We start from the raw sequence: 25,969 nt of genomic DNA, 5'->3' as shown, positions 1-25,969 counted from the left end.
GTGCAGAGAACTATGAAGCATGCACATGTATGTTAGCAACATAACAACATGCATGGAAACCTAAAAGGTCAGAATAATAAACGACCCTGAACATCACTGCTATTGCAAACCTTACTGAGTTTCATATTTCTCATGCACAACAGCCAAGTAATACACGCTTACCTATGACAAACACTTTCCAAACGTGAAACGAACATGTATTGTGCAAGAGGTGTGCTGTAATGCTAACACAACAAACCTTAGTTCATCATTCTGTCTAGTTTGAGAACCGCAATAATGTCTAGACAAAGGCATATAAAGCCTTTGATTGCCAGCACAAGCATCAGCAGCATTGGCATTTAAATACAGTTGTATTTGTACTCCTCTTTGCAAATTAGCAAAGGGAAAATGTTCTTTTATTAAAAATAGGGTTAACTGGAGTACAGTGGCAAAAAACCTTTTTAAAAGGGTTTTCTCTCCACATACACTTGTTATCTGACACACATCCTCTACAATTTCAACACTGGCATAAAAAAATATGCATCTCTAGACACTCAAATAATCTGAGTAAATAAAAAGAACATGCTTAAATAACAAAACATAGTCATCACCTTTGTTAAATCTTCATCAGCATTCTGTTCGATATCATCACTGAATGAAAGCTTTTCATCAGCAATAGCACAGTAGTGCCGAGTCCATTTCTAAAAATGAGAGATATTAAAACCATTAACAAGACAGAAGAAAACTCAACAACCACCATTTCAAAACTAGTTGTAACAATAAACAGAATACCTCTTCCCCTCATTCACATCCATTCAACTGACAAATATTGAGAAAATTAATATAAATTTCCAGTATGACACAACCTAGTAACAAACTGCAGCAAATGTCACATAAGTGATACCTGTTCTATTGTGTCCCACATGTAAAGTTCTCCTTGCTGGTTTTTTTCTTCTTTCTTGTCTTCCAAGTTCACGTCAATATCTCCCTTTGGCCCCAGTTTTTTGTGCTTAAAAACAAACAAACCAAAAAAAAACCAAAACAAAACAAAACACACATATTCATTCACATAGAATCATATAAAATCGGTCAAAATATTTCAGTATACACAGACAACAATATTACAGGAAGTGTTTCTCTCCACCTCACAGCCACCTTCTGTGATTATCATAACTACAGCTGTTCCACAAGGCTTTATGCAACAGCACTGGAATTAAAGGTTAAAAATTTACTGGAGGTATCAGTCAAACAATGAAGAAACAACTAGTTTGAAATGAGCTCACCATTCTTCAGAGGACAGAAAATGTGAAGTAACAAATACCAAGAAATAAGGCTAAAACAAGAATCCCTCTGCAGAGAACAGGACTTAAGGAACAAAACCGAAAACAAAGTGATAAGGAATTCAGATTGAATGGGGAATTCACTGTTCTACACAAAAACTGAGCAGAAGGGAAATACTTTATGAAAAGAGGGTCTAAATTCTGCTTTCTTGAGAGAGCTCATAAAAAACAGCAGCTCAAGGGGCTGAGAATAACTTCAAACACTTAACTGCAGTTAATGATGGGATTAATCATATCTAGTAGTTCTCAACTACATTCAGTTCTGCATAACCTAATTTAGGTAGATTTCAACTTGACAGGCTTATCTGAAAAAAACCCACAGGCCCCTGAAGCAGGAGTAGCCTCTGGCTGTTTACTGACATTTTCCAAACTAAAGCCAAACAATACAGTCGGCTTACTGGCAGGTGCTGAATCACGTAAGGGCTCTTCAACACTATTTTAGACAGGACAGAATGATATGGATGTTCTCTTGTGAAGACTCATATTAGTTTGTAATTCCCTTTAAATCAGATCTGTCATGTTATTATTCATGTGCCTATCCAACTCCCCTCTATGCTCTGCAAGGTAACAACAGACAGATTGGAGGGGAAAAAAAAAAAAACCAAAACCTTACGCACAGAACTTTTGTACCTTATAGTGGGGTGCTATTATTTCCAGTCATACTTTAAGAGGCAGATTTAAGAGCTACTTTAAGAGCTGTATGCTTATATCTACCCTTATTTCATCTGTTCAGAAGTTTGATAACCAGGATGCAGTACTGTTATAAAAGCTGGGGAACAGAAGCAGAGACAAAAGTAATTATTATTTTACTAAAGAAATCATGAGCAGCCCACACATTCCACCTGACTTTTGCTTTGTGAAAAGTTCTACTAAAACTTTCAAACTGAGAGATCTTTATTTGGTTATCTGCCTCGTGTTGCAACACAACAGCACTGAGTAAAACATCTGTATTGCCTAGACAGTCTAACAGTGACTGCCTTCTAACAGGAGCACCCGTGTGTTTCACAAGTGGCTCATAAATTGCATATTTAAATATAATCATAGAATGGTTTGGGTTGGAAGGGTGCTTAAAGCTCACGCAGTTCCAACCCCTGCCGTGGACCGGGACACCTTCCCTTCCCCAGGTTGCTCCAAGCCCCATCCAACCTGGCCTTGAACACTGCCAGGGATGGGGCAGCCACAGCTTCTCTGGGCAACCTGTGCCAGTGCCTCACCACCCTCACAGGGAAGAGCTTCTTCTTAATGTCTAATCTAAATCTCCCCTGTGCCAGTGTAAAGTGATTCCCCCTTGTCCTATCATTACAGGCCCTTGTAAAAAGTCCCTCCCCAGCTTCCTTGTAGGCCCCTTTAGGTATGGGAAGATGTTCTAAGGTCTCCCTGAAGCTTTCTCTTCTCCAGGCTGAGCAACCCAACTCTCTTCAGCCTGCTTTCACAGGAGAGATGCTCCAGTCCTTTGAGCATCATCATGGACCAACAGGTTGATGTCCTTCTTATGCTGAGGACCCCAGAGCTGAATGCTGTAATCCAGGTCGGGTCTTGTGAGAACGGAGTAGAAGGTGAGACTTCCCCCCCTGGACCTGCTGGTCACACTCCTTTTGATGCATCCCAGGACGTGTTTGGCTTTCTGGGCTGCATGTACACACTGCTGGGTCATATTGAGCTTCTTGTCAATCAGCACCCCCAATTCCTTCTCCTCAGGGCTGCTCTCAATCCAGCCTGTACTTGTGCTTGGGACTGCCCCAACCCAGGTGCAGGACCTTGCAATTGGTCTTGTTGAACTTTATCAGATTCACAAATCACACTGAGCTAGTAAACATCCATTAACTTTTGCAGCTTGCAAGTAATTCTGACAACTTAATTGTGCAACCTGCAAGTACTATGGGTTTTATTTTAGTAAGAGGCACTATTTGGGGGGAAAAAAAAAGTTAATAATACTAATTAACTTTCTATTAAAGAACATAGTTCACTCGTCTTTAAGCAGACCACACTGTGTAAGATCATGACAAGCACCTGCAGCAGTGAATCCTTCCTGAAATTTTAGCAACAGCATTTCAGGAGCTGGAAGACCTTTAGGAAAGAGCTGACATTCAATCTGGCACTTGAACTAGCAACACTTACTCAAAGAAAACCAATAGCAAGCACTTTAATATGCAGTTTTACAGAATTCTGTGCAATATTGCAGAATGTTCCTAGTACACACCTAAAGCATGGGGTTTGTTGTCCGTCAACAGAAACGAACAGCTAAGCTGTGAAGCCAGAAGTAGTATTTCTGGCTCCTGCTCTTGTTTTCTTGTTTTACCTACAAGCACACAAAGTGAGCCTACCTTGATGATGATTTTTTCTTTCAGCTGGGTTGGTGATGGTAGCTGATCTGCACTGGCTTCAACAGGCTTCATTAAAAGCTGATCCCCAAATACTTCCTTGAACACTTTGGCCATGTGTCGCTGCTGCTCCACGCTACAGTGCTCTTCAATTGACAGAATGAGTGGGTATCTTTGATGGAGAAAACAAAGGTCAATGAAGACAATTTCTTTTTGCTACCACTGGTAAGGCAAGCAAAAACACAGCCTCCCTCACCCTGTCAAAGAAAATATTTAGAACAAGCAAGAAGACAAAAGGAACAGACGCACAACAGTTAGTAACAGATGTGCAATCAAAGAATTATTAAGGTCAGATGGGACCTCTGGAGGCCATCCAGTCAAAACCCCTTCTTTGGGAAGGACCAGTTACTAGGTTGGATCAGGTTGCTCAGAGTTTTGTTCAGCCAAGATTTGAATATCTGCAAGAACAACGATTCTTTCCAAGCATTTCAGACACAGTTTCAGGGCTAAAAGCACCATTATGTGACAATTCATTTCACCTATGCTTAAAATAGTGTCTGTTTTCCTTCACATGCGTTCTGAGAAAAGTCTGGCTCCATCTTCCCTACAATCATCCACTAGGTAGTGGAAGGCAGCAGCCAGACTCCCTCATTAACCTCTTCTTGAACCTAAACAAGCTTACTTCTGTGAACTTCCCTTGGCCAGCATGTGCTCTGGCCCCAGTACTGAAATCTGAGGCAGAGAAAGCATCAAATACTTCAGCTTTCTCCAGTCACTAAGTCTCCTGTCCAACTCAGTAGCAGGCTCACATTTTTCTTCAGCTTCCTTTTGTTGCAATTGTAACTGCAGAAGTCTTTCTTGCTGTCCTTCATAGCCCTCAGCAATTTCATCTCTGGATGAGCTTTGGCTTTTCTAATGTTGTCTCTGTATCCAGGAAATATTTCAATATTCCTTCTGGGTAGCGTATCCCTTAATGCAAGTAGGGAAAGCATCACACAGCATTCATGGTACTGATGGGTCTGAATCCATAATGCATCATATATTACGGCTGTCATTAACACAATATGCCTGTGCAGAAACTGTCCCATGTGACAAAATAACACTTCTCTATGTATAGCTGGTAAAGTGGAAAAACAGGACACCACAGCCTTATCATTTTCCCAATTTTTAGGCAGTGTTTTTTTTCATGCTAAAGATATCTCAGTGCAAGTTATAGACAGGCAAAGCAGAGACGCAGATTTAAACCCAGGTTATCAGTTCAGGAGGCATGCTTTGAATTCTACATTGTCTCAGCTAAGACCTCCCTGAGAACATAAACATCACCTGACAGACTTAACTTTGTCACTTGTAGCACTTTATCATTAAAAAGACGTAACCTTCAGCATGTTTCACATATCAGTTTAACAAAAGACCCAAGCAAGCAGATAGCTTTACGGCCCTCACTGTCTTCCTGATGAGAAAATTGTTACATAACAGGAATTTTCCTCAAAACAGAATCTATTAAAGACCCACATTTGGCAATAATGAAAACTACTGGAATGTCATTATTCTGCTATTACTTTTTTGCTTTAGAATAGAAAAAGTTCAGAAAGTTCTAAGTGTATGAAAACAGGCTTAAGGAAAATGAATCAAAGCTTACTCAGATGCAACAAAGGCATGATCTTTGATTGCCTGTACTACATCATCAAATTTGATCTTTGTTGTCCGTGTCCATCCATGGTAAATGATGGGTTTTCCATCAGGACCATCCCAGCAATCCACTAGGAAAGACAAGCAATTGAAAAAGGAAGAGATTAAGCAGTTACCTAAATAATTCTACTACATAGAAACACCCAAATCTTTGGTGTTGCACATTCTGAGTCAGAGATTTTCATGTTCTAATAAAATATTCGATTAGATTAATTTCTATTTCTCACAGAGGAAATTAAGCTCAGTTAAGTAAGAGCAATATAAATCAAATACAATATAAAATTTTCCCAAAGCATTACCATATTGGAATCTGGGAATAAGGAATTCAGGTAGCTATATTGTCAGCATACTAGCTCACAATAATTATCCAGGGATAAATACACTCAAAAAGTGGCAAGTAGAAAGTTTATGTCTTTTGTCATTTTTAAACCTGAAACTAATTTGAGATACATCTGCATTAGCCAAATTGAACAGGCAGTAGCAAGTAGCTTGTGAAATAACACAAAATTAAAACTTTTCAATAAGGTACAGGGATGAAGATGCATATACAGTTGGTGGAAAACAAATACACAAGACATCAACTGATTTACAAGCAAGCTGAACACGATGGCAAATGGCACCAAATTACAATCTCTGTGCATTAGGCTTGTCTGTATTACAATGAAGACAAACTTATCTAAGCTACACAAGTGATTCCAGTTCAAGTCCAAGAGCCAAGACTGTTTCAGTGTACAGTGAAATAAGATTTATAAATACACTCTTAAAATTCCAAGGGAACAAGAACCACAGCACATGAATGGGGCAACAGTGAGGCATATGAAAAACAATTTAGGGAATCAGTGCTTTTTATATGACTAACTTCAGCTTCAGAAAACAAACTAGTTCTTGATTTCAATTCTTTTTTCTTTCTTGGTAAACGGGAAACTCTGCTTGTATGGGCAGCAAGTTACAAACCACTCCACAAAGTCTCTACTCACACTCAATACATCGACAGCCCATTCTAAGGCACCTGACATAAGCTTCTGTGGAGGATTCACTTCGAAGCTGGTCTCCTGTCAGATACCTAAGGAGTAAAAGGAAATTGCAGAAGACAGGCAGTCAATTCCAACCATTTCCCACCCACTCACTCACAACATTTCTTCTCTTGTCATAGACAGTGCATGCTGATTTTTTCTTTATTATTATCACTTTCTTTTTTACTTGTGATGGAAGAATTGAACTCTGCTGAACTTGATGCTAGCAGATTTTTGAATGCACCAACTTATAGGCAGCTAAAGGCTCAATCTAAGCATCAACCAGTGCTGACACATTTCTGGAGAGGAAATCATGAGCTCTGAAACTTACCTAAACCTCATCATGCTGAGGCATAATCATGTTGGAGGGATGTAGAGGGTATTTAGAGTGATACCCACCCTATACTTCAAAATATACCTATAAGCTATATCCATATACACTTTATTTCATTCCCTGCAATATTTTATTTGTTCATCTCTCTTCCCTTTCTTTACACCTTCTTTCTTTTTATTACAGTGTTACATGAGCAGATCTCCTTCGTCTGAAGATAGTCCAAATTCATAACCACATAGGTTTGTACTTGGGCTAAAGAGCTTGCATACTATAGACTGCCAAGGAAAAGGGACAGATACATACCTTTAAACACAAACTACAGAAACCAGCATCTAAGTTACTAAGCACAAAATTCTAAAACCAGTGACAATATAAAAAGGCCTTTGAAGTTCTGACTGTAAAATAAGCTAGAAATAACAAAGAGCATGGATAGCAAATTGTACTCTTCCTCTGCCTCAGGCACCTCTGCTCTAATACTTATGCTGGCAAATAACCAAGTCCCTGATCAGTAGATGTGTTAATTTAAGGTCTCCATATTCCTTTCCTTTTCAGGATCTAATCTTTTCCACTTTGTGACACTGTAAACTATCAAAGTATCTATACACATGCACACATGACTGCCTCTTTTCCCAAGGCAAGAAATCCACTGCCCTTCAGATCACTCTAAAAGTATCAGATTTTCTCACAGGACAAGTGGAGTCCTTATGGCATTGTTATGTTCAGGTAAAATTAGAGCCGACACTAGCTCAATGAGGCTGTTGGCGCTTGGAAAAAAATGGAAACTCCTTCAGTAACTTTGTGAAAGCAGAGAGGCTGGAACAGTTTCAATTCAAGACTTCTTTTTATTTTTGTAACAGGATACAGGGTTTGGGTTTTCTAGCAGCTGAGCTCAGCTGTATCTCAAAACCTCTAAGATCTTAAGGAAAGGGGAAAACCAAGTCCCACAGACTGTATTTGCCACATTTACATCACACTTTTGGAAGGTTTCACACACCCACATAGTGTATATGTGGCATAATTTACTTTCTCCTAACACACACTAGGTTTGTTTGAACAGGGATAGAGAATGGGACTTTTGGTAACTTACGTGTTATGAGAGGAAGAAATCCAGTAGTGAGACAAAGGATTATTCATGTCTTGCACATCTATTGAATCATATTTCTCATCCCAAATACTGTTTTCTTTTGCAAAAAGGTAAGTAAGGAACTACAATACAAAGAGAGATACTGAATTTAAATGTTTTTGCCTCAAAAGACTAAAAGAAATCCAGTGTAGCAAAAGAAACCTATTAACAAGAAAGAAAAGTCCAAGAGGAGCTACTAGGAAGTATCACTATCTTACCTCATCAACAAAGAGAAAGGGTTCAGCAGTTTCTCTCATAGTGTCATCAATAAACTTTGTCATTCGTTCTCGGACTTTACTGAGATCGTGTGCCCAAGATTCCTTCAGACAATAATAATATAGTAAAACCTTTAGAAGTGGTGTTATTCTATATAAAATTGTATGAGAAACAGGGAGACCTACAAATGTGACTTACTTCTCCTTTATCTAGCTAATTTACTGCCAATATACTCGTGAATATACTTCCTCTGTGAAGTCTAAGGGAGAAAAATAAGATCTCCACCTAAGTACCTTTATAAAGATTTGAGGCCCACAAAATACACACTACTATAACCGCTATCATTTCTAAGTGCAATCTGAACTTTCTTTTAATACAGCGAAATACAGAGAAAAAGAAAGTAGAAAACTTATACAGGAAGGGTAAGTCTCACTTTTCAATTACATATGCAAACCTGGAGGGTAGCAGCACCTAACAAATAATGCACAATCCTCTCCCATGGTGTCTATGCTAAATAACATTAGAGAAGACTGTAAAGACACAGTTCCAATCTCCATCCATACTTATTTGCTTGCTGACATGGGACATTGAACTGGCTCCATTCAATAGAAAATTACCTTTGACTGGAATGTAGGCAGTCAGCTCAGCTTTTTATGTAAGAGCTGCTAAAATGAGGCCATGGCCAAGGCACTACCCCTGATGTACCTATGATGACAGCTGTAACTAGGCCAGGCTATCTTCTTTGACATACATCTAGTGTTCATTTCTATCCTTGTCTGTTTATCTACATGACTAAATGGAGATCAGTTAAAACCTTATTTACTTTGTCCTCCCTCTCGTCCTCCGGTGCACCTTCAGAGTCTTTACATAAATGAAAAATAATAGTTCTTATGAACTTCAGTGGCAACAAAGAAAAAGTATTTGTAAGGCCCAGTGTCACAGCTGACATTAATCATATTCTATGACACATCACATTTCTTTTTAATGGACATAGAATGTGCTCAACAACCTCAAGAAAAAGAACTCGGAATTACTGCAACATTCCCACCTGCTGCTCACGTAGCAGGAATCTCTGGAAGTCATGGAGATGAACTGCTGAGGCATCTGGACGGTCAGTATTTCTTAAAAAAAACAAACAAAAAAAAAAAAAAACAAAAGGAAAGTGAAGGAAAGAAATAAGAGAGCAAGTGTCACCAGATGTTATAGCAGAAAATTACAACAGATTTGTATCTTGGGTTTACAGTATAAATGTGCTGCCACCACCAAGAAAGTTTTTACGATGTCAATAGGATATTGTAATATTGTATTATCTAATTACTGTATTTTGAGCTTTTAAAGAAGCTTCCTGGATTCCTGATGTACTTTTGAAAGTGATTAACTGGGAAAAGTTAAGTACCAAAGCTCACCTTCCTGTATGCAAAAAGATGTATCATTTCATTTTACCTACTAAAGCAGCAGAACACAAAAACAGTGATGTAATTAAAAGACAATCCTGCAGCGTTATAAACATAGAGAAATGTGGAAAAATAATACAAATGAAGAGCCTCACCCAAGAATGAACACAGAGGAATCCTTTTTGAATTCATCAAGAATCTTAAAACAAACAACAAAGGGGGAAAAGATAAATAATAAAACAATATGCAATTTTCTGTCTAATTTCATCTAATAATATCCATTGGTTTGAGAAGGGGAAATATATGCCTGTCTCTTCTAGAGAAGCTTCACAGAAGTTGGCAAGATGCATTTTTAATTAAACACATAGGAAACATACTGCCAAGGCTGACAACTGCACTTCAGGCCTTTCAGTGTGAACACATGCAATGCTGAGGCAAAAACTTGCTGTTGATAACACACCTTCTATACACAGACAAGTTAAGTTTCTTGGGAGCTTTTATTGTTTGATATCAAAAAAAAAGAAGGAACTACTTATTATCCATTACATTTATTCACGTGAATATAAAACCTACATTGCTTCCAGCTTGCCACAGCGTAGTTACAGATCACAGGAAACTTACCAAAGTTGTTGAGCAAATTGAGGAGTTTCTTTGAAACGATGCACAAGGGATGATAACAAGAGTTTAAGGAAGTCAGATACCCTCTTTACCTGGCGTTTCACTCTTCAGCTTTTTCTGCTTAAGCTAATTAACTAGACTTTCATGGCCAAAACTAAAACCCTGACAGTAAATGGAGACTCTTTATTACTTCACAATAATTTCAGCATTGCTTTTAAACAGCATAACAAAGCTGTATGCAAAAGAAACAGTACTGACTTTGACTACTGAAGCTTCTATTTTAACAACTAGTTGAACAACAACAAGCACATCATCAACAGACATTTATGCAAGTAATTTCAAAATCTGCGTTTCACATAGATTTAAAGGCTTCCTGACTTTCAGAGTCACTAAACATATGCAGTTTCCACCAGCTTCATGAATCTGTGCAATGAATACATGGAAAGAGTAGTCAGACAGTGCTGAAATGTTATTCCTCAGAATTCCCACCTCCCAAGACCTGTCTGATGCATGTCTTGTAATGGACTCACCACTCATAATCTCCAAGCATGAGAGAAAATTAGAACAATTGTTGTTATTTGATGCTCAGGATAAATCTGATTTACAGAATGTTTTAGCAATAAAAATATTAACACAAGTACGGAAAACCCTTGTTCCTATCAGTAGAAGGGCTAGCCAATTAAAAGACACTCTACATCCTGAACAAACGCACAGTTTCAAGTTATTCCCCATTATATATGTGCATATCTGTACTGCCAACACACAAGAAGCAACACAAATAACTGAGTCGTTATCTTAAGACAAATTGCCGATGGTGACTTATCCACACTTCAAGAATAGGACTATACTCTTTTTCTATTACAAGAATGGGGGGGAAAGGAAATCAGTAACTAACAGAAACAAAAATAATCAGCATTAACTCTATTCTGATCAAGCACTTTAATAGTCTGAAGACTACTTATGAAAAAGCTTACCGATTTCTGTTGTTCAAACATGATTTTCTTGTAGAACAAATGAAACTGTTCAAAACTAAGCTCTTCCTTATGAGCACCTATTTCCTACAATAGAAAGCAGCACACAGAGAAATTAGAATTCCCCGAACTGCATTTGCAAACAGTAAACAAGTTACTCTTATTCTAGCTGCCACCCTCTCATGCATTCTATTTTACTCCATTTGTCTTAACCCCTTAGGATTTTTTTAATTTATTTTTTTAAGAATACAAAAAAGTAAACATATTGTTGGTTTGTAACCTAGTGCTCCCAGCCCACATCTTTAGCCTTGCATTTTGTACCCTGATTCTGTTTCCACTAAAAACAGAGTGAAGTAGTGCCCCATTTAGTCATTGTTAGCTGGAGCAACAGAAGCAAGAATGTATGCTTTAAGGGTGGAGAGTTGGAAAGCAGGAAAAGGTGGGGATATTTAAAATTCCTGTAGGAATGGAAATGACTTTCAGAGGTTACTCATATTAGCACAAGTTGGAGTGAATGATCAAATTGCGAAAAAAAACCACCCCAAAATATTCTTTTTTTTATATATATTAATTTTAAAAATAAAACACTTTCCTATGCACTTGCACAGTATCGGCTCAAAATGCAGTGCTGGCTTTGGTCAACCAAACAATGAAAAGAAGGAACATTTATGCCTGTATTTTCTTATAGCCTTGGATATAGGCAGAGCCAAGCTGAGAAATTAACTGATATAATTTATTTAACCATACACAGTAAGAAGCAAGAATATAGGCAGCATCCTGAAAAGAAATAACACCAGATAGAAGTTATCAGGTAGTTACCGCAAATTTATCCTTCAAGAACTTCATGCTGCTCACTTTGAAGTTTACTTGGGGAAGGACAGTTTTCAGCTCTCTAAGACTGATACTGAGGAAAAAATAAGGGAAGAAAAAAAGGTATATCAAAACTCCAGAGTCCTGCTGTATCTGGTCAGCTACTAAGATCTGCTATCAACCCTGTGAAATACTCTCATTTCCATTGTGTAGAGAGGGAAGGAGGCAAAGCAAGAAGGAACTTAGCCAAAGTCCATGCCAAAGCCAGATTAGAACTCAGGAAATTCCTGGCTTTCCACCTTGTCGCCAGACCTCTGGAAAAAAAACACTGCTTTTAGGAGCAAGAAAGAGCACTCTGTTTGTACCCTAAACACCAAGCACAAGCAATTTCCTCAGGGAAAACAAGTGTAAGCCAAAACAAAGAACTGGGACTTCATCAGCACTGGAAAAAACTCAGCCTGTGAAACAGGACTTGCCTGGAAGCCTAACCTTTACAATTAACCTCCCTAGAAACTGCAACACTAAACACAATGAAACTCGGCACAAACTCCTTTCCTGAATTTTTCTGAAAGCATGAATCACCTATCAAGAGAACAGAAAACTGCCCTCCACACAGTGCAAGCCCCCCTTGATCCTAACTGGACTGCCTGGTAGTGCTGAAACAATGCTAAAGCAACAAAGGAAACCCTTTCAGTAGACCCATACTGTCAGCCACTGCTCTACCCTAAGATTAGCTTTTGCTTCATGATCCCCACCAACATGTCCCTACTGCAGGGCTACTTTTCCAATACATCAGGAGGTATAAGCCAATATCCAATAAAAGGATGGTACTTGCGCCTTCACCATTCTGGCCAGTTTAGGAAACACTGCTTTGAAATGGCTCCTCAGCTCACACTAAAGCCAGGTGCACAATGCCGCAAGCTGCCTGCAGAATGGTGTTATTTCCTGGAGTAATACAGTCCTATTCACACAATGAAATATCACACTTTATTTTGCTTTTAGGAAAAGGCCTGAATGAGAGGAAACATATGTACTTTTCTATACTGAATTACACCTTAGAATAAAATGCATGTTGCAGACAAAGAGCAGAATCATGGTAAAGTAACAGATGTGAGAGAGGAGGGGCTAACACTCTCCTCAGTGTCGCAGGGTTGATAGCAATGCTAAGAAGTATGCGGCTGAATCCATTGAGGTAAAAGCAAGTCTCCTTTGCTGTTCGAAGAGCTACAAACCCACATCACACACGGACCTGAAGCAAACTACTGAAACGCAAACATATACAGCTGCACAGCACACTCGGAGCTATAACCCATGGGACTTCCTTCACATGAGAAGCATCAGGTCAGAGGTGATTCTCTGACTTCTTTGACTATTCTAATATTGTGCTTGAATATGTGGGAAAGAGACAAACCCATTTAGCCAGGCCAACTGCTTAAAGATAAATAAATAAACAAATAAATATTTTGCCCTTATTCCAAACCATTAACTTGGATTCCTTCTATCTGTACCCTCAATGTATCTTCTGTATACCAGTAGCCTCCTTCTCCTCTTCCCTAATATCCTCAGTTATTTCTTCAATCTCCTCTTCCTCTCAATATTCTGTTCTGTTCTCCTCAAAGCTCTGACTCCTGAAGGAAAGAATTCAAGTTATTGCTGGGACAACCCTATCTCTGGATATATCTGACACTGCTGCTGTGACCAGTTTCAAGCTAGATACCATGCATACCAGCCATGTTCAGGCCATGTTAGGACTGAAACAAGGCTAATTACTAAAACATCTGCCATGATCTTTGGCAGCCCATGTTGAACGTTGCTTATGCACTTTCATTGTTATGAATGCCCAAACAAGCTTTTAAAAGCTGGTTCCTATCTGTCTACATTAGAATGTAGTCACTCCAATGCACACATGGTTCAGTAATGAAGGAAGAACTGGCGGCACACCTGCACAGGAATGCTCACAGCAGGTTATACAGTCCAACCTGCTGGGCTCCAACTTGGCTGTGAAAGGGCAAAGACCTCTATGAAGCAAACAAACTAACATGCCTGCACAGATGAGCTTAATCTCTACAGTAAGACTGGAAGAAGACAACTCCCTTCTCTCATTCTGGCACGTTAATTCTAGGCAAAAAAAACAAAACTATATATTTTTCATCATTTGCTTCATTATACCACATGCATGAACATGAGTGAGTGCTATGAACACACTGTGTTTAGCAAAAGGCAAAACTCAAGTTGTTAAAGCAAGAGCAAATACTATTTTCAGGGCTCTTATTTCGCATATTAGACAAAAAAATATTTATTGCTTTTCATTCATGTTAGAGCCTGCAACAAAAGTTCACTAAAAACATACTGAACAAAGAGAGAGCTTCTTACCTGTTCCTTCTAGTTTGATCAACAGAATAGATCTGCTTTCTCAGCCAGCTTGTGGAAAAGAGGGAAAAAAGAAAAAAGGTTTAATCTAAGAATTATAAAGAAAACACAGCCAATGAATACCAAAATCCACAGAGGAAATTCAATGGAAATACTTAAGAGTCGTAAGATACATCTCTATAATAAAGCAAAACATTTCCAGTGTAGCATCTAATGATTCAGCCACTTTTATAACAAGTCTTTGTAAATACATACTTTTCTGCTTAATACTTTTTAAAGCCACATAAACAACACAGGAAGGGTGGGCAGGATAGAAGCAAACAAGCAACCAGAAGCTGTAAAAATCTAAGTGGTAAAGCAAGACAAAACTTCAGCTAATACAGAGTAACTCCATCAAGTCAAGATTTATGCCAGCTGAGGCTGCTGGCTCAAAGATATGTTAGATGCATAAAAATTAACAATTAAGAGGGAAGGAGTTTAGAGAATCCTAAAGAAAACCCTCATTAGAGTGTGTGTCCATATTAGGTGCACAGCAAAATACTATTAGCAGCATTAATAGTAAATACACAGACATTCACATAACACAATTTTGATCTAAAATGTCACTAGTAAAGCTTATCCTCAGCCTCTACAGGAATCACTCTGCTACACAAACACAGCCTGGAACCCACTAGCACTTTTTACAGTAGCCTGCTGCATTACCATGGAGTAGATGAGAATAGATAAGAATACAGTCTCCCCAACTGGAACAGCAAGCAGGTAAAGATAATATCAATGTCAAAGCCAAAATTGGTCAAGTAGCAAGCAAGGACAAGGTATACCCTCACAACAAGTAAAAGCAGTGACCACAAACAAAAATGTCAGCAGTGATAAAAAGCGATCAGGTACAGAGATAGTGTTAAAGAGCCCTTCAACAAAACTGGCACTCTCAGCATAAGTAGTTTCAACGTGCAACTTCCTATGAAGCATTAAGGGCGCAGTTCCACCATCATATGGCTGGATGCTAAAAAAGATAGCCTTAAAAAAAAGCTCATCTTCAACCTGGCTCTCTGAGTCAGCTGGTCACATTGCCATACAATGCATTTGGACATCTACTAAAGCAAGCCTACTGTGACTGCATAAGACACTTCAATTTTTCAAGAAGTCAATGCACACTAACACCAGCTATTTTTGTGATCTTATTGAGAGACTTTTGGTTTGGTGTAGGTATACAAAGTAAAGTAAATTGCAAGTCTGCATTAGTGGATGGAGCAGAGTGGCATTCCAGAACACATATATAGCAAAATAGACAAAGAGTTTACACATGAGCTTTTCTGTGTCGTACGCTAACTGGAGAGTAGTTGTTTCTTTCAGGTTTTCCACTTCCAATTCCAAAGAAACGTCAAGTCTCATGAAGTGAAAACATGTCCACATACCTCTCTGTGATCGCAGGTGTGGGAGCACTAATGACCTCTTGATACAAGATATTCAAGCCACACAGCCATTTATCAGCATCATCTTTAGAGTCAGCTGAAAAAAATAATACGCTATTAGAAACGTTGAAACAAAATCAACACAAAACCAAGGCACAAACTTGGGATGTTTAGACAAACCCTAGTATGTAAAGTGGTTGATGAATCTTTCTCTTTAATAAATCTCATTGCATAGCTTCACATCGCTAATGATAAAATTAATAAAAACAGCATAAATTTGGGGGTAGGATGTTAACTCTGGAAGCTCTGACAAGAAAAAAACCTTCTTTTAGAAGTCTGTTTCTCAGGGTATGCAAGTTTCAGTATTTCAGCACAGAGACTACAGAAGTGCTGGTGAGCTCCTGTAGTAACACAGTCAAATTCATTTTCTTTTCTCCTACCTCCCAGGTGGCAAAAGCCCAGGGACCTAGATGTAAAGCAGCTTGAAGCACACAGCAGAAGAACTCAGTGTGGTGTAGCATAAAGCTAGTTCATTATATTCCAAGCAACCAACAAATAAATTGTAAAGTACTGGCTTTTGATAGACAACCGATTCATGTCTGTCCTAACCTTGCCTTTAAACACAAATTGTTCCAGACTACATTTAGGCAAGAGGAAGAGGAAGGAAGCAATGTACAAAACTGGTGTAGCTTATAGAACACATTTAATACAAGTTTAAAAAAGGTCTAAAATTCTTTACCCAGCCAAACACCAGAAGCCAGATACATCTTCCTCCCAACCTTACAAATCAGTTTATCACTGCCTTGGGTTTTTTAGGTATAATTTGCTTTTTCATTTCCCAAACCAGAAGAGTCCTCCACATCATTTAATGTGATCACATTTGATACTGCTTTGACCTAACACAACCAAGATGATGAACTGTGTGCTGGGTATAGCCTTCCCTAAGGAATACCACAGTTAAGCTGAAACCACTTTTTGGGCCCTTAGATGAGATGCTATCATTACAGCCTTCAGCTGGGAAAGTCCATTCTCTTTAGCATGCTGGTTCTAAAATTTCATGAAGGCATTTTCAATTAAACCAGTTCTGCAAAATTATTTTCAGCAGGAACTGTAATCTGCGCAATTCTTTTAACTGCCTTCAAAGCAAAACAGTTTCTCAAAAGATGAAGGTTACATTTTATTTAAACATACTTTCAAACAATGCTTTATTCCCCAAGGATGAAGCTAGAGCCTAGCCTCAGCTCCCCATGGAAATGTTTTCCAGTTTGTTACAATTTCGGAAAGAACACTCGCTACAACTGCCAAACCAATTCTGCTCCCAAGACAATTCTGCCCTTTATGACAGCTACCATTCCCCTTAAGTAGCAATTATTTTATATTGTTTTAAGAAACCACGACAAAACACTTCCTTTTCCTTGCTGATTTCCCCCTTAGTTGAAAGTTATAACACGTTGTTCTGCAGTTCAGCATTACAGCAACATGTCTCACGGCACCAAGTGTTTCCAAAGCGCTGTCAGAGGCCTGTTTTGAGAACAGCCATGGAAGAGGGATGGAGATGGAGGTTAGGGGAAGTCAACCTGGCACAGTTGTGTTTAACCGCAGCCACTTACTGAAAATCTTCACAGACTTCAGCCAACAATGGTAAAATTTATTTAAAGTGAAAAGCCTACAACGGTGGATTAGTCATGAGCAGTCTTTAATTTCCAATGCATCAGACTGCAAAAAGAAAGTCTTCTAGTACTGCAATCTATTAATTCAATTTTAAAAAGGCAATTTAAGCATTAAAACACTTACAAAACACTCCCCTTTTCTCCCATTAAGATTTTGCAATTAATTTAACTATTTAAATGATAAGTAGCTCCCACTGTCCTGTGCAGCAACACGCCCCTTCAAATAAATGGGCTGTATGATTCTAAATCGAGGATCCATCACAACTATTTAGAAGATACATCTCTAGTAAACTCCATTAGTAGAAAACTGTATTCAGCCTGCACTGTAAGAACTCATATCCTTTTTAATTTCAAAATTAAAATTTTGGAGTTGTGACCATGGGTAATCTCACCTGAAGTAAGAAGTGCCCCAACCCTTTCCCTACGTACAGGATACAACTTCCCTGTTTCACAGAGAACTCTTCATTTTCAGTTTATCACCTTCCACTTTTACTTATGGTCCCCTAGTAAACCTCTTTTAGAAGAGGTTTAGTATTACTACGTGATTAGTATTATGCACATACCTCAAACTAGAACTTCATTTTTCTCAATTAGTTTCCAGTTGTTCATAGGCGACAGGAAAGTTTCTGTGATACAGCTGTATTATAACTCATGACTATTGTTTCCAGAACCATTTTGGCCAGACTGAAAACGCCAGGGCAATATTCTGGCCAACTGAAAACAACAGCAAATGCATTGCTGATATGTTGACAAGTTTATTGGAGATATTTAACCAGCAAAGTCTACCTTGCTAGAAATGACTGTGCAAATCAGAAACTACACTCACACAATACACTGTCTGAAAGGAAGTGGTGTTCCCTGCCCATGGCAGGGGAGTTGGAACTAGATGATCTTAAGGTCCTTTCCAACCCTGACTAATCTATGATTCTGTTCTATGATTCTAAGACATTAGAAATGCAACAGTTCATGGATGTGAAGGGCCAAGTAAAAGGTGTATCTCCAGACTTTAAACACCTGGTGCACTCCTGAACTGCACAAGTCAAAACCACAGCCCTCTCTGCATTATTGTTCCATCAATGTACTTGATTTGTTCTATTGGTAGGTTTAAAGAAGAAACAAAGAAGAAAAAAAGTACCTGCTAAACTTAAGGTGTTGAGGACAAACTGGGTACCATAAAAAATAGTAAAGCAGTGTTCTTCTCTTTGCTTTGCTTTGCAACGCTCAAAGTCCTTTGAATTCTTTCCTGGGCGAATTTCTTTTATTTCCAACAGATCCACTGAAAGGGAACAACATTCAGTCAGTTAAACTGCACTTACATTCCAACAGAGCCTGATACAGTAAGATGAAGAACTCAAAGCATGCATACATGTATGAAATACCTCTGTATATAAACGTAGAGATTTTTATTGGTCAAGAAATGCAAATTACCCCAGCTTTATCATTTCACTGTCACCAATTATCCGCAGACAAAGTGTATACACATGGCCCTTTCAGGTTACAGAAGACAAGATTTCACAAATGGCATATACTCTAAGCAAGAGATTTCCAATTGCCATGACAACGTTTCAGAGACAAAAAAGAAAAGATACAACTTCCAATTTACCCACCTAAAAATTATTCATCAGATCTTAGATAGATCTTGTCAGCTAGTCAGCTAGTATAGTCAGTGGCACTTGTAAGAAAAATATTTGAAGTAGTAATAGAAAGAGAAAAACCCAGCCTAATAATTAAAACATTTCATTTTTTTCCTGGATAAATGACAGAGATCTCTTTGGCGTTAACATAACGTGTTGTACCACTTTCAACTTGCTGCTTTCTACAGAACACAAGTACGTATTAGAGCATAGCAGACTGGGAGCACTGCACAAGCACGTACTTTCTCAAGGCAGCTCCCTTTTCAACAAACCCTTGCTACATGGCCTACACAACAGTAGTGAGGCAGCACTGAAATAGAAATATGTGCACTCTCAAGATAAGATACTTATTAGAAAAACTGAGGAAGTGGTTTTGTTCTGCCTGTGGACCAGACAAATAAACAGCTCTTCCCACTTTCGGACAGCCTTGACTTATGAGCTACAGGATGAAAAAAAATATTTCATGGCTGCTAGTGCAATGTGCTTATCAGACTTAGAAAGATCCAAGGAAAATAGCTGAGGGTTTCTGTCTATGCATTTAAGAATGCCACAATATAACCCGTTTTAAATGAGCACCTCATCAGAAACAGAAGACAGTTAATAACATAATGAAAAAGCAGCTCTGCTACCAACGAGTAAGAGATCAACACTGGTTAAAGCTCCAGCCTGTGTAATGCTGGGTTTCTTTGATGCCAACATGGAAACAAGGGACAGACAAGCAAGGAAGTTCATCAATAAAGTCCTGATAATAAAACATTGATTCATCTTGAAATTTCTTATTCTCTGCAAAGTATCCCAAGCCAAACTTTCCACCAGACACTCCTTTCTCCCAGTCATTAAACAACTTACATTGGAAAAATGGGACCTCAAAGGTTAACCTAAACCAATCGTAGGACACAAGCATTTTTCTTAAACTTACTTTTCCACGTGTAATTATCTTCAAGATAGACCTTTACACATCTCAACCTCCAGGTCTCAGCCACCCTTTCAAACCATGAAAATATCTCCTAAGATTTGCTATCTGCTTGGTCAAGGCCCCTAAATTCAGATGCAAACTTCTAAAATAAATTCATGACATGACCATAAATGACCAGAAACCAAAAGCTCCTTCTGATAACTCTAATCCTCTTACCATCCAAAGTCTCACTTAGATTCCTAGCAGTGTGTCTGAATATCCACCTGAAAAAGATGATAGGCTGAGAAAGATGGGGCTATTCAGCTTGGAGAAGAGAAGGCTGCATGGAGACCTCATAGCAGCCTTCCAGTATCTGAAGGGCGCCTATAAGGATGCTGGAGAGGGACTCTTCATTAGGAATTGTAGTGATAGGAGAAGACGTAACGGCATAAAATTTAAACAGGGAAAGTTTAGATTGGATATAAGGAAGGAGCTTTTTACTGTAAGGGTGGTGGGGCACTGGAATGGGTTGCCCAGGGAGGTTGTGAATGCTCCATCCCTGGGAGTGTTCCAGGCCAGGTCAGACAGAGCCTTGGGTGACATGGTTTAGTGTGGGGTGTCCCTGCCCATGGCAGGATCATGAGGTCCTTTCCAACCCTAACTAATCTATGATTCTATGATCTAAGCCCACCAATTCACATTAGTATCAGCAGAGAAGAATCAGGACGTAGAGACAGAAAGCACCCAAACAGAGCGGGAAGGACCTGCATGGCTGCAGAAAACTGTGCACCATGCTGGCTCATTCTAATAGTGGGCAAGAGTCACCTCCTCTGCTTTCCCTTCACTCAGCAAATCCCTGCTGAAAATACAGTTGTAACTTCAGATCAAGGCAGACCTTTCACTTCAGACTCCTATAAATCCACACACATGAACACCACACCACAAAGCCTCCCTCAAAGTATAAACTATAAGCAGCAATAAAACAGATTTCACAACCTGCGTTGCTGCTGTCATTTCAAGTAGCTCTTACCTCATACTGACCTCTGAAACAAACATACTTACTCAATGTCTTCCCCCCGTTACATATATATTCACTGCAGTTCTTTTCCTTGCATTACAACCATTCAATCCTACCATCCCATTCTCCTGTGTGAACATATGGTATATAAATATAGGCACAAGGATTTTTGTATGCACAGGTTTCACACTGGTAACAGTATTATCGTTTCCCCAGCTGGCCTTTGAAAAAGAGATTACTACACCACAGTTGTTAAACATTCAGTAAACAGAGACAACATACTATGGATGTCCTGCCAAGTTATCATTACTTTTACTCAAATAATACATGAAACACATGTATAAAACACAAGTTTTATTAAACATTTAGATTTTTACAGAAAGGAAAAAATAATACATAATTTCAGAAAATTAGTGAAAACTACCTGCATATATTTTAATGACATTTTATAGTGTCATTTAGGATGCATTATTCTGTATTACTGAAGGAAAAGCCAAGGCAGAAAAACAGAGAGGGAAAAGACACATGTACAGCAAGCATAAACTTTGGCCTGGCGCTCAGTTCTGTCTCCCCAGGTAGTCTGGAGTCATCTGCACCCTCCACACAATGCCCACTAACTCCAGAATGGCTGATCCCAACTGAACCAAGAAAGGAACAGGCCAGGAAAGGCCACAGCATGTTTCAGACTCAGATTAGTACATCAGCTGTACCAATTGAGCTGTTACGCAGTTACTGTGAACTTTTCATAGCACAATCTGTCACTGAACAGTTAAAATGCAACTTCATGTCTGTGCCAGAACTACAAGCACATCGCCTCTATCTTCTGACTGCCTTGCACTAATACAGCCTTTGTCTTTCTCAATCCCACATGCTAATTGCAGAGCTGTATCCTGACTAGGCTTTGCAGACAGATATTGCTGGGCCCTGACACACCTGAAAAAAGGCAGAGACCTGGGCATATGCAGTTTGCAGTATCAGATGAAATTCAATATGCTTTCAGGTGTGATTTCTGTAAAACAGTGCGTTTCCAAAGGAAGCATAAATCAAAGTATGCCCTATAGAGAAGTTGACTCACACCCGGCAAGACAAGGATGACACTGCCAACGCATTCCATCTCCAGCCAAACAGTTCAGAAGTCTAGTGTCACTCTGAAAACCTACAATACCAGCTTATATTTCATCCATTCTTTCATGTGATTATTTCCACAGGTTAGAAGGGTCTCCTTGGCAGCCTCATCAGTCACCTGTTGATTCCGACAACTCCCTCAAGTGGCTCTTTAACAAGACTGGACTCCAAGGCACTTTGAATTACCATTCATTGTAGTTCAGAGCCAATAGCTGCTGAACTTGAGCTCCTGCTGTTGTGTGTTGTTCAGCAAATCGGTTAATTCACTGCATCATTACATTACTACATAGCTACTTTTCAGAGACTGCACAGATTAATTGCTCAGTGACTTCCAGAGTGCCTGTTACAGCTCTTCACTGCCATAAACTTAACAATAAACATTTGGCACTCAACAACTCCATTGATCTCCATTCAAATAAGCTGGCTGCAGTTGCATTTAGTCAGATACTTATAAGTTTGAATTCCTGTTACCTTTCCTTCAGTTACACCTAAAGGCAGACAGTAAAACAGAACCTGACGGCTTAATAGAGCAACAATATACTACAGTCCTTCCCAGTTTGAGCTCTGAATTCAAGGGGCCATACTTACCAAATAGCTATTGATTTCGTATTTAAAAAATTAAAAGGCACCTTCATAAAATGAGATTAGAAGAGGTAAAATTTACATATGTGCCCAATATCAACCACATTCAGGTCCATGAAGTTCATTCCAGCCCCTATTCGCTGACAGAAATTCTGGTTGTTCTAAGATAGCATTAAACATTGCAGAACTGAGCTGCTAAAGGGAAGAAATAATTTGAAAACAGCTAAAGGCTACACACATTCATTTTTTTCATTTGACCACAGAAACCAAGCTCTACATACTCAAAAGAAGACTTACACAAAGATCCCTTGGGTAACAACCAGAGCACAGCAATTTCAAAACAGAAACAGGTGAGTTTTAATCTTCTTTTGAACAAAAGAACTCCACAAAGAGCACAACGTGGATTCACTTGCGCAATGACATCCTGATTTTTAACAGTATTCAGAATACAGAAAGCAAATGTGAGTTAAGTTTATTTATTACTATTGTATGTCTGAAACAATAAGGTAATTCAGACAGAAATTGTACTACCAGGAAAAAATAAACTACCAAAGTCACTACTGGAAATTCGCAAGGTCAGGCCTAACATTCAAGCCAAAAGGAGCACTCACTTCACTTTCCTCAGCAGAATATATAGATATTCACCACTTCTCCGAAAAAGGTATAGATGCTATAAATCTTCATACCATCTTATCCAAAGGGCGGGTGGGGGAGTGCTGTTCATTTTCCCCCATAGAAGAAGTTCACATTAGTAGAATTGTTAATGCCGATTAAATTAATTAGCTGTTTAACCTATGAAAAAAAAAATAACCCCCCCATCTATGTTAAAGAATGCAAGCCACTCCCATAAATAGTCTGTTAGAGGTTAGTTTTTTAAGTTTCCCAACGTATCTGACACCCAAAAGGATGTGCAGAACCAAAATTTGCTCTCTTTGGCAGGTCATTTTAGAAAAGATTTTAAAAGCCAAATTAGCAAAATTTAGTTTTAGGGATAAAATTCACTAAATACAACAAGAAAAAAGATTTAAAAAAACCCAAACCTTGTTAGCTGGAACAGCACCGCCTGTGGGAACATACATAAGGTTGCCATTACATTAAGTTATACATCCCTGCATTTCACCTCGCCCTGTAAATTTTATGTGGCCTCTTATCTGGTCATGTTATCTACACAACTGTATTATAGATGCACTGCTTCTCCAATGAGCTTTAATCATTAAATATCCAGGTGCCACATTTTACAGAAACTAGTGATTTTTGCTTGGCAGCGTAACACAATCTGAAAACACAAACACAGCGCAAACTTTCAGATCAAGAAAAACCAGAGCAGCTCCCACAGGCTCTAATTCTACACATTTACTAGGTACGTGCTTGGTTTCCATTCACTCCCTTGTTTAATATACCTGTGAAACATGAAAATTCAACTTGGTTTCATACTGGAGTTTTTTTTCTTTAAATCACATTCTAGAGGACAAATTCTGTAAAATCTCTTTTCAGCAGGAGGAAAAATCTCAAGTGAACTTAACCATCTATGATAACTCTTTTTCATAGATTAGGCATAAGATCAGTAACAACAAATGACTTTTGAGATGGCAAATGTATCTAGAAGTGGGCCACAGTCATTTTGTTCTATAAACTCAGTAAAAACATTAAAGAAAAAAAAAAAAACAAACAGGAGAAGAGACAATGTGAAATTAGCAGTCCACGTTAACCCTAAAATAAAACGTTATGCATGTGAAATTAGCAGTCCACGTTAACCCTAAAATAAAACGTTATGCATTGTCAGTCATATCTTTCTCTTAAAAAGGGGTATAAGACAGCTCTAATGCATTAATAAAGTTCTGGAGTGAGGAAAATAGAAATGGTTACTGTGTGTTATACCTAGGCATACCATAAGCATCCAAAGCCTCAATTTAATTAGCCTTTATTCCTCTGCTTCATAAATTTGCAATTACATTGACAAGAGGTCTGCATCTCTGCCATTCCCAAACACAGGTGTCTCACCCTCTGGGAAACAAAAAGTTTTCAGACTACATTAGTACTAACACATCTATTCCCCTTTCTCTTTCAACCTCACCTATACCCTAACCTCTTGCTCTGCATACACAAAAAGTATTTTAACAGCTGATATATAAACTTTTCCCAAACATGGTCCTCCAATGCTTTAAGCCTACTACTTGTGTGCTTAAATGGTCACTAGTTGCTTTTTTTATTTCTTGAGTAGTCTGCAATGAATCAAACACATCAAAAAAAAAAAAGATAAGTGATCTTACTTTTCCAAAGTTTAAGGGATTAAATTATGCTTTAAATCATTTTACAAAAGCAGACTGCCTCTTCATATAAAAGGCAATAAAAGAGATAAATCATCTTACATCCTCAACAGAATCTTCCTTGAAACGCCCATGCTTGTATTACAGAGAAACAGACACTTGCACATTCAAAGGATTTCTCAGAGCATAAATTCTCCTGCCTGTGAATCACCACTTAATGCAAGGATTCACAGAAGAGTATGAAGAAACTCATACATTTTCCAGTGACTAATCAAACTCTAATCACCACAAACTTTCCCTTAATAATTTTCCTTAAAGCACTTTGCATCTGATAAAGAATGAATTCTGGATTATGGAAATTATGGATCAGCTTCCTGGAGATTTACACTTTGTCACCTACTTGCTCTACAACCTTAAATACCATAACCTCTTTGGGCTCTAATTTATTCACATGCATATAAATGTGTGTACCAGAATATGAGGAAATCTGAGAGGCCCTGTTTGCTACTGAAAGGTACTCTCAGCAAAACCTCAGTCAGCCAAGACAGACATGTCTCTTAGCAGAGTAGCGACAAGCAGTTCTCACTCTTGGCCACCTCTTCCTTCCCTTCTGCCTTTCACTGCTGTCCCATAGTTCCCTCCACCGCTCTCTCAGCTATGACAGTACATTTGTTTGTGGGCCACTTGGTATCCTAGCAAAGAAACAGCGCAGCAGTGTAGCTGATGTGGAGGCAGAATTGACCCCCAGATACCACGGTGATGCACAACACACACACATCCATTGTACGGCCAGCCTGTGAGAGCCTGAAGTGGGAAGAAACAACACAGGGTGTGTGTGACCCAGGGGCCGTCACGCAGACCCACACACAGTTGCAAAGGGTAAACATACAAAAATACACAGCAGAGCCATAAGGAAGTGCCTTGCTGAGCAACACACTGCAAAAAATCATGCTGGTATGTCACAGCTTCACAGTCATGTATCTACTATGCATGAATTAGCTTCTGCAAAAAAAAAAAAGGCCCACTACAAATTAAACAAGGAATTTAGCTCCCTCTCTATGAAGAATCTCAGGCTTCCTTCTCTCATGTGTTGGTAAAACAAAAGTTAGTTTGGCCCTACTATAGTTACCAAGATCTGTAGTTCTTAAACTGCAAACCATGAACATACGACGGTCAATAAAACCTATG

The 25,969-nt window shown here is 38.8% G+C and overlaps 1 protein-coding gene across 1 annotated transcript in view; it reads right to left on the bottom strand.

Moving 5' to 3' along the window:
* PLCG2 (phospholipase C gamma 2) overlaps positions 1-25,969 on the bottom strand; it is a 70,169-nt gene that overhangs the window by 25,448 nt on the left and 18,752 nt on the right. The window contains exons 3-16 of the mRNA XM_062618311.1: positions 18,396-18,536; positions 15,594-15,687; positions 14,182-14,229; positions 11,818-11,902; positions 11,002-11,085; positions 9,565-9,608; positions 9,064-9,136; positions 8,018-8,119; positions 7,764-7,882; positions 6,307-6,392; positions 5,280-5,400; positions 3,644-3,812; positions 884-988; positions 591-680 (exon numbers count right to left, since the gene is read on the bottom strand). Of these exons, the coding sequence (XP_062474295.1) occupies positions 591-680; positions 884-988; positions 3,644-3,812; positions 5,280-5,400; positions 6,307-6,392; positions 7,764-7,882; positions 8,018-8,119; positions 9,064-9,136; positions 9,565-9,608; positions 11,002-11,085; positions 11,818-11,902; positions 14,182-14,229; positions 15,594-15,687; positions 18,396-18,536 (1,361 nt within the window). The remainder of the gene's footprint in view (positions 1-590; positions 681-883; positions 989-3,643; positions 3,813-5,279; positions 5,401-6,306; positions 6,393-7,763; positions 7,883-8,017; positions 8,120-9,063; positions 9,137-9,564; positions 9,609-11,001; positions 11,086-11,817; positions 11,903-14,181; positions 14,230-15,593; positions 15,688-18,395; positions 18,537-25,969) is intronic.

The sequence above is a fragment of the Pezoporus occidentalis genome, unplaced genomic scaffold, assembly GCF_034315485.1.
Source record: "Pezoporus occidentalis ecotype Australia unplaced genomic scaffold, CSIRO_AGI_Poc_V1 ctg20, whole genome shotgun sequence".
NCBI classification, from domain to species: Eukaryota; Metazoa; Chordata; class Aves; order Psittaciformes; family Psittacidae; genus Pezoporus; species Pezoporus occidentalis.
The sequence above is the reverse complement of the archived record's forward strand: the minus strand, read 5'-3'. Positions and strand labels throughout refer to the sequence as shown.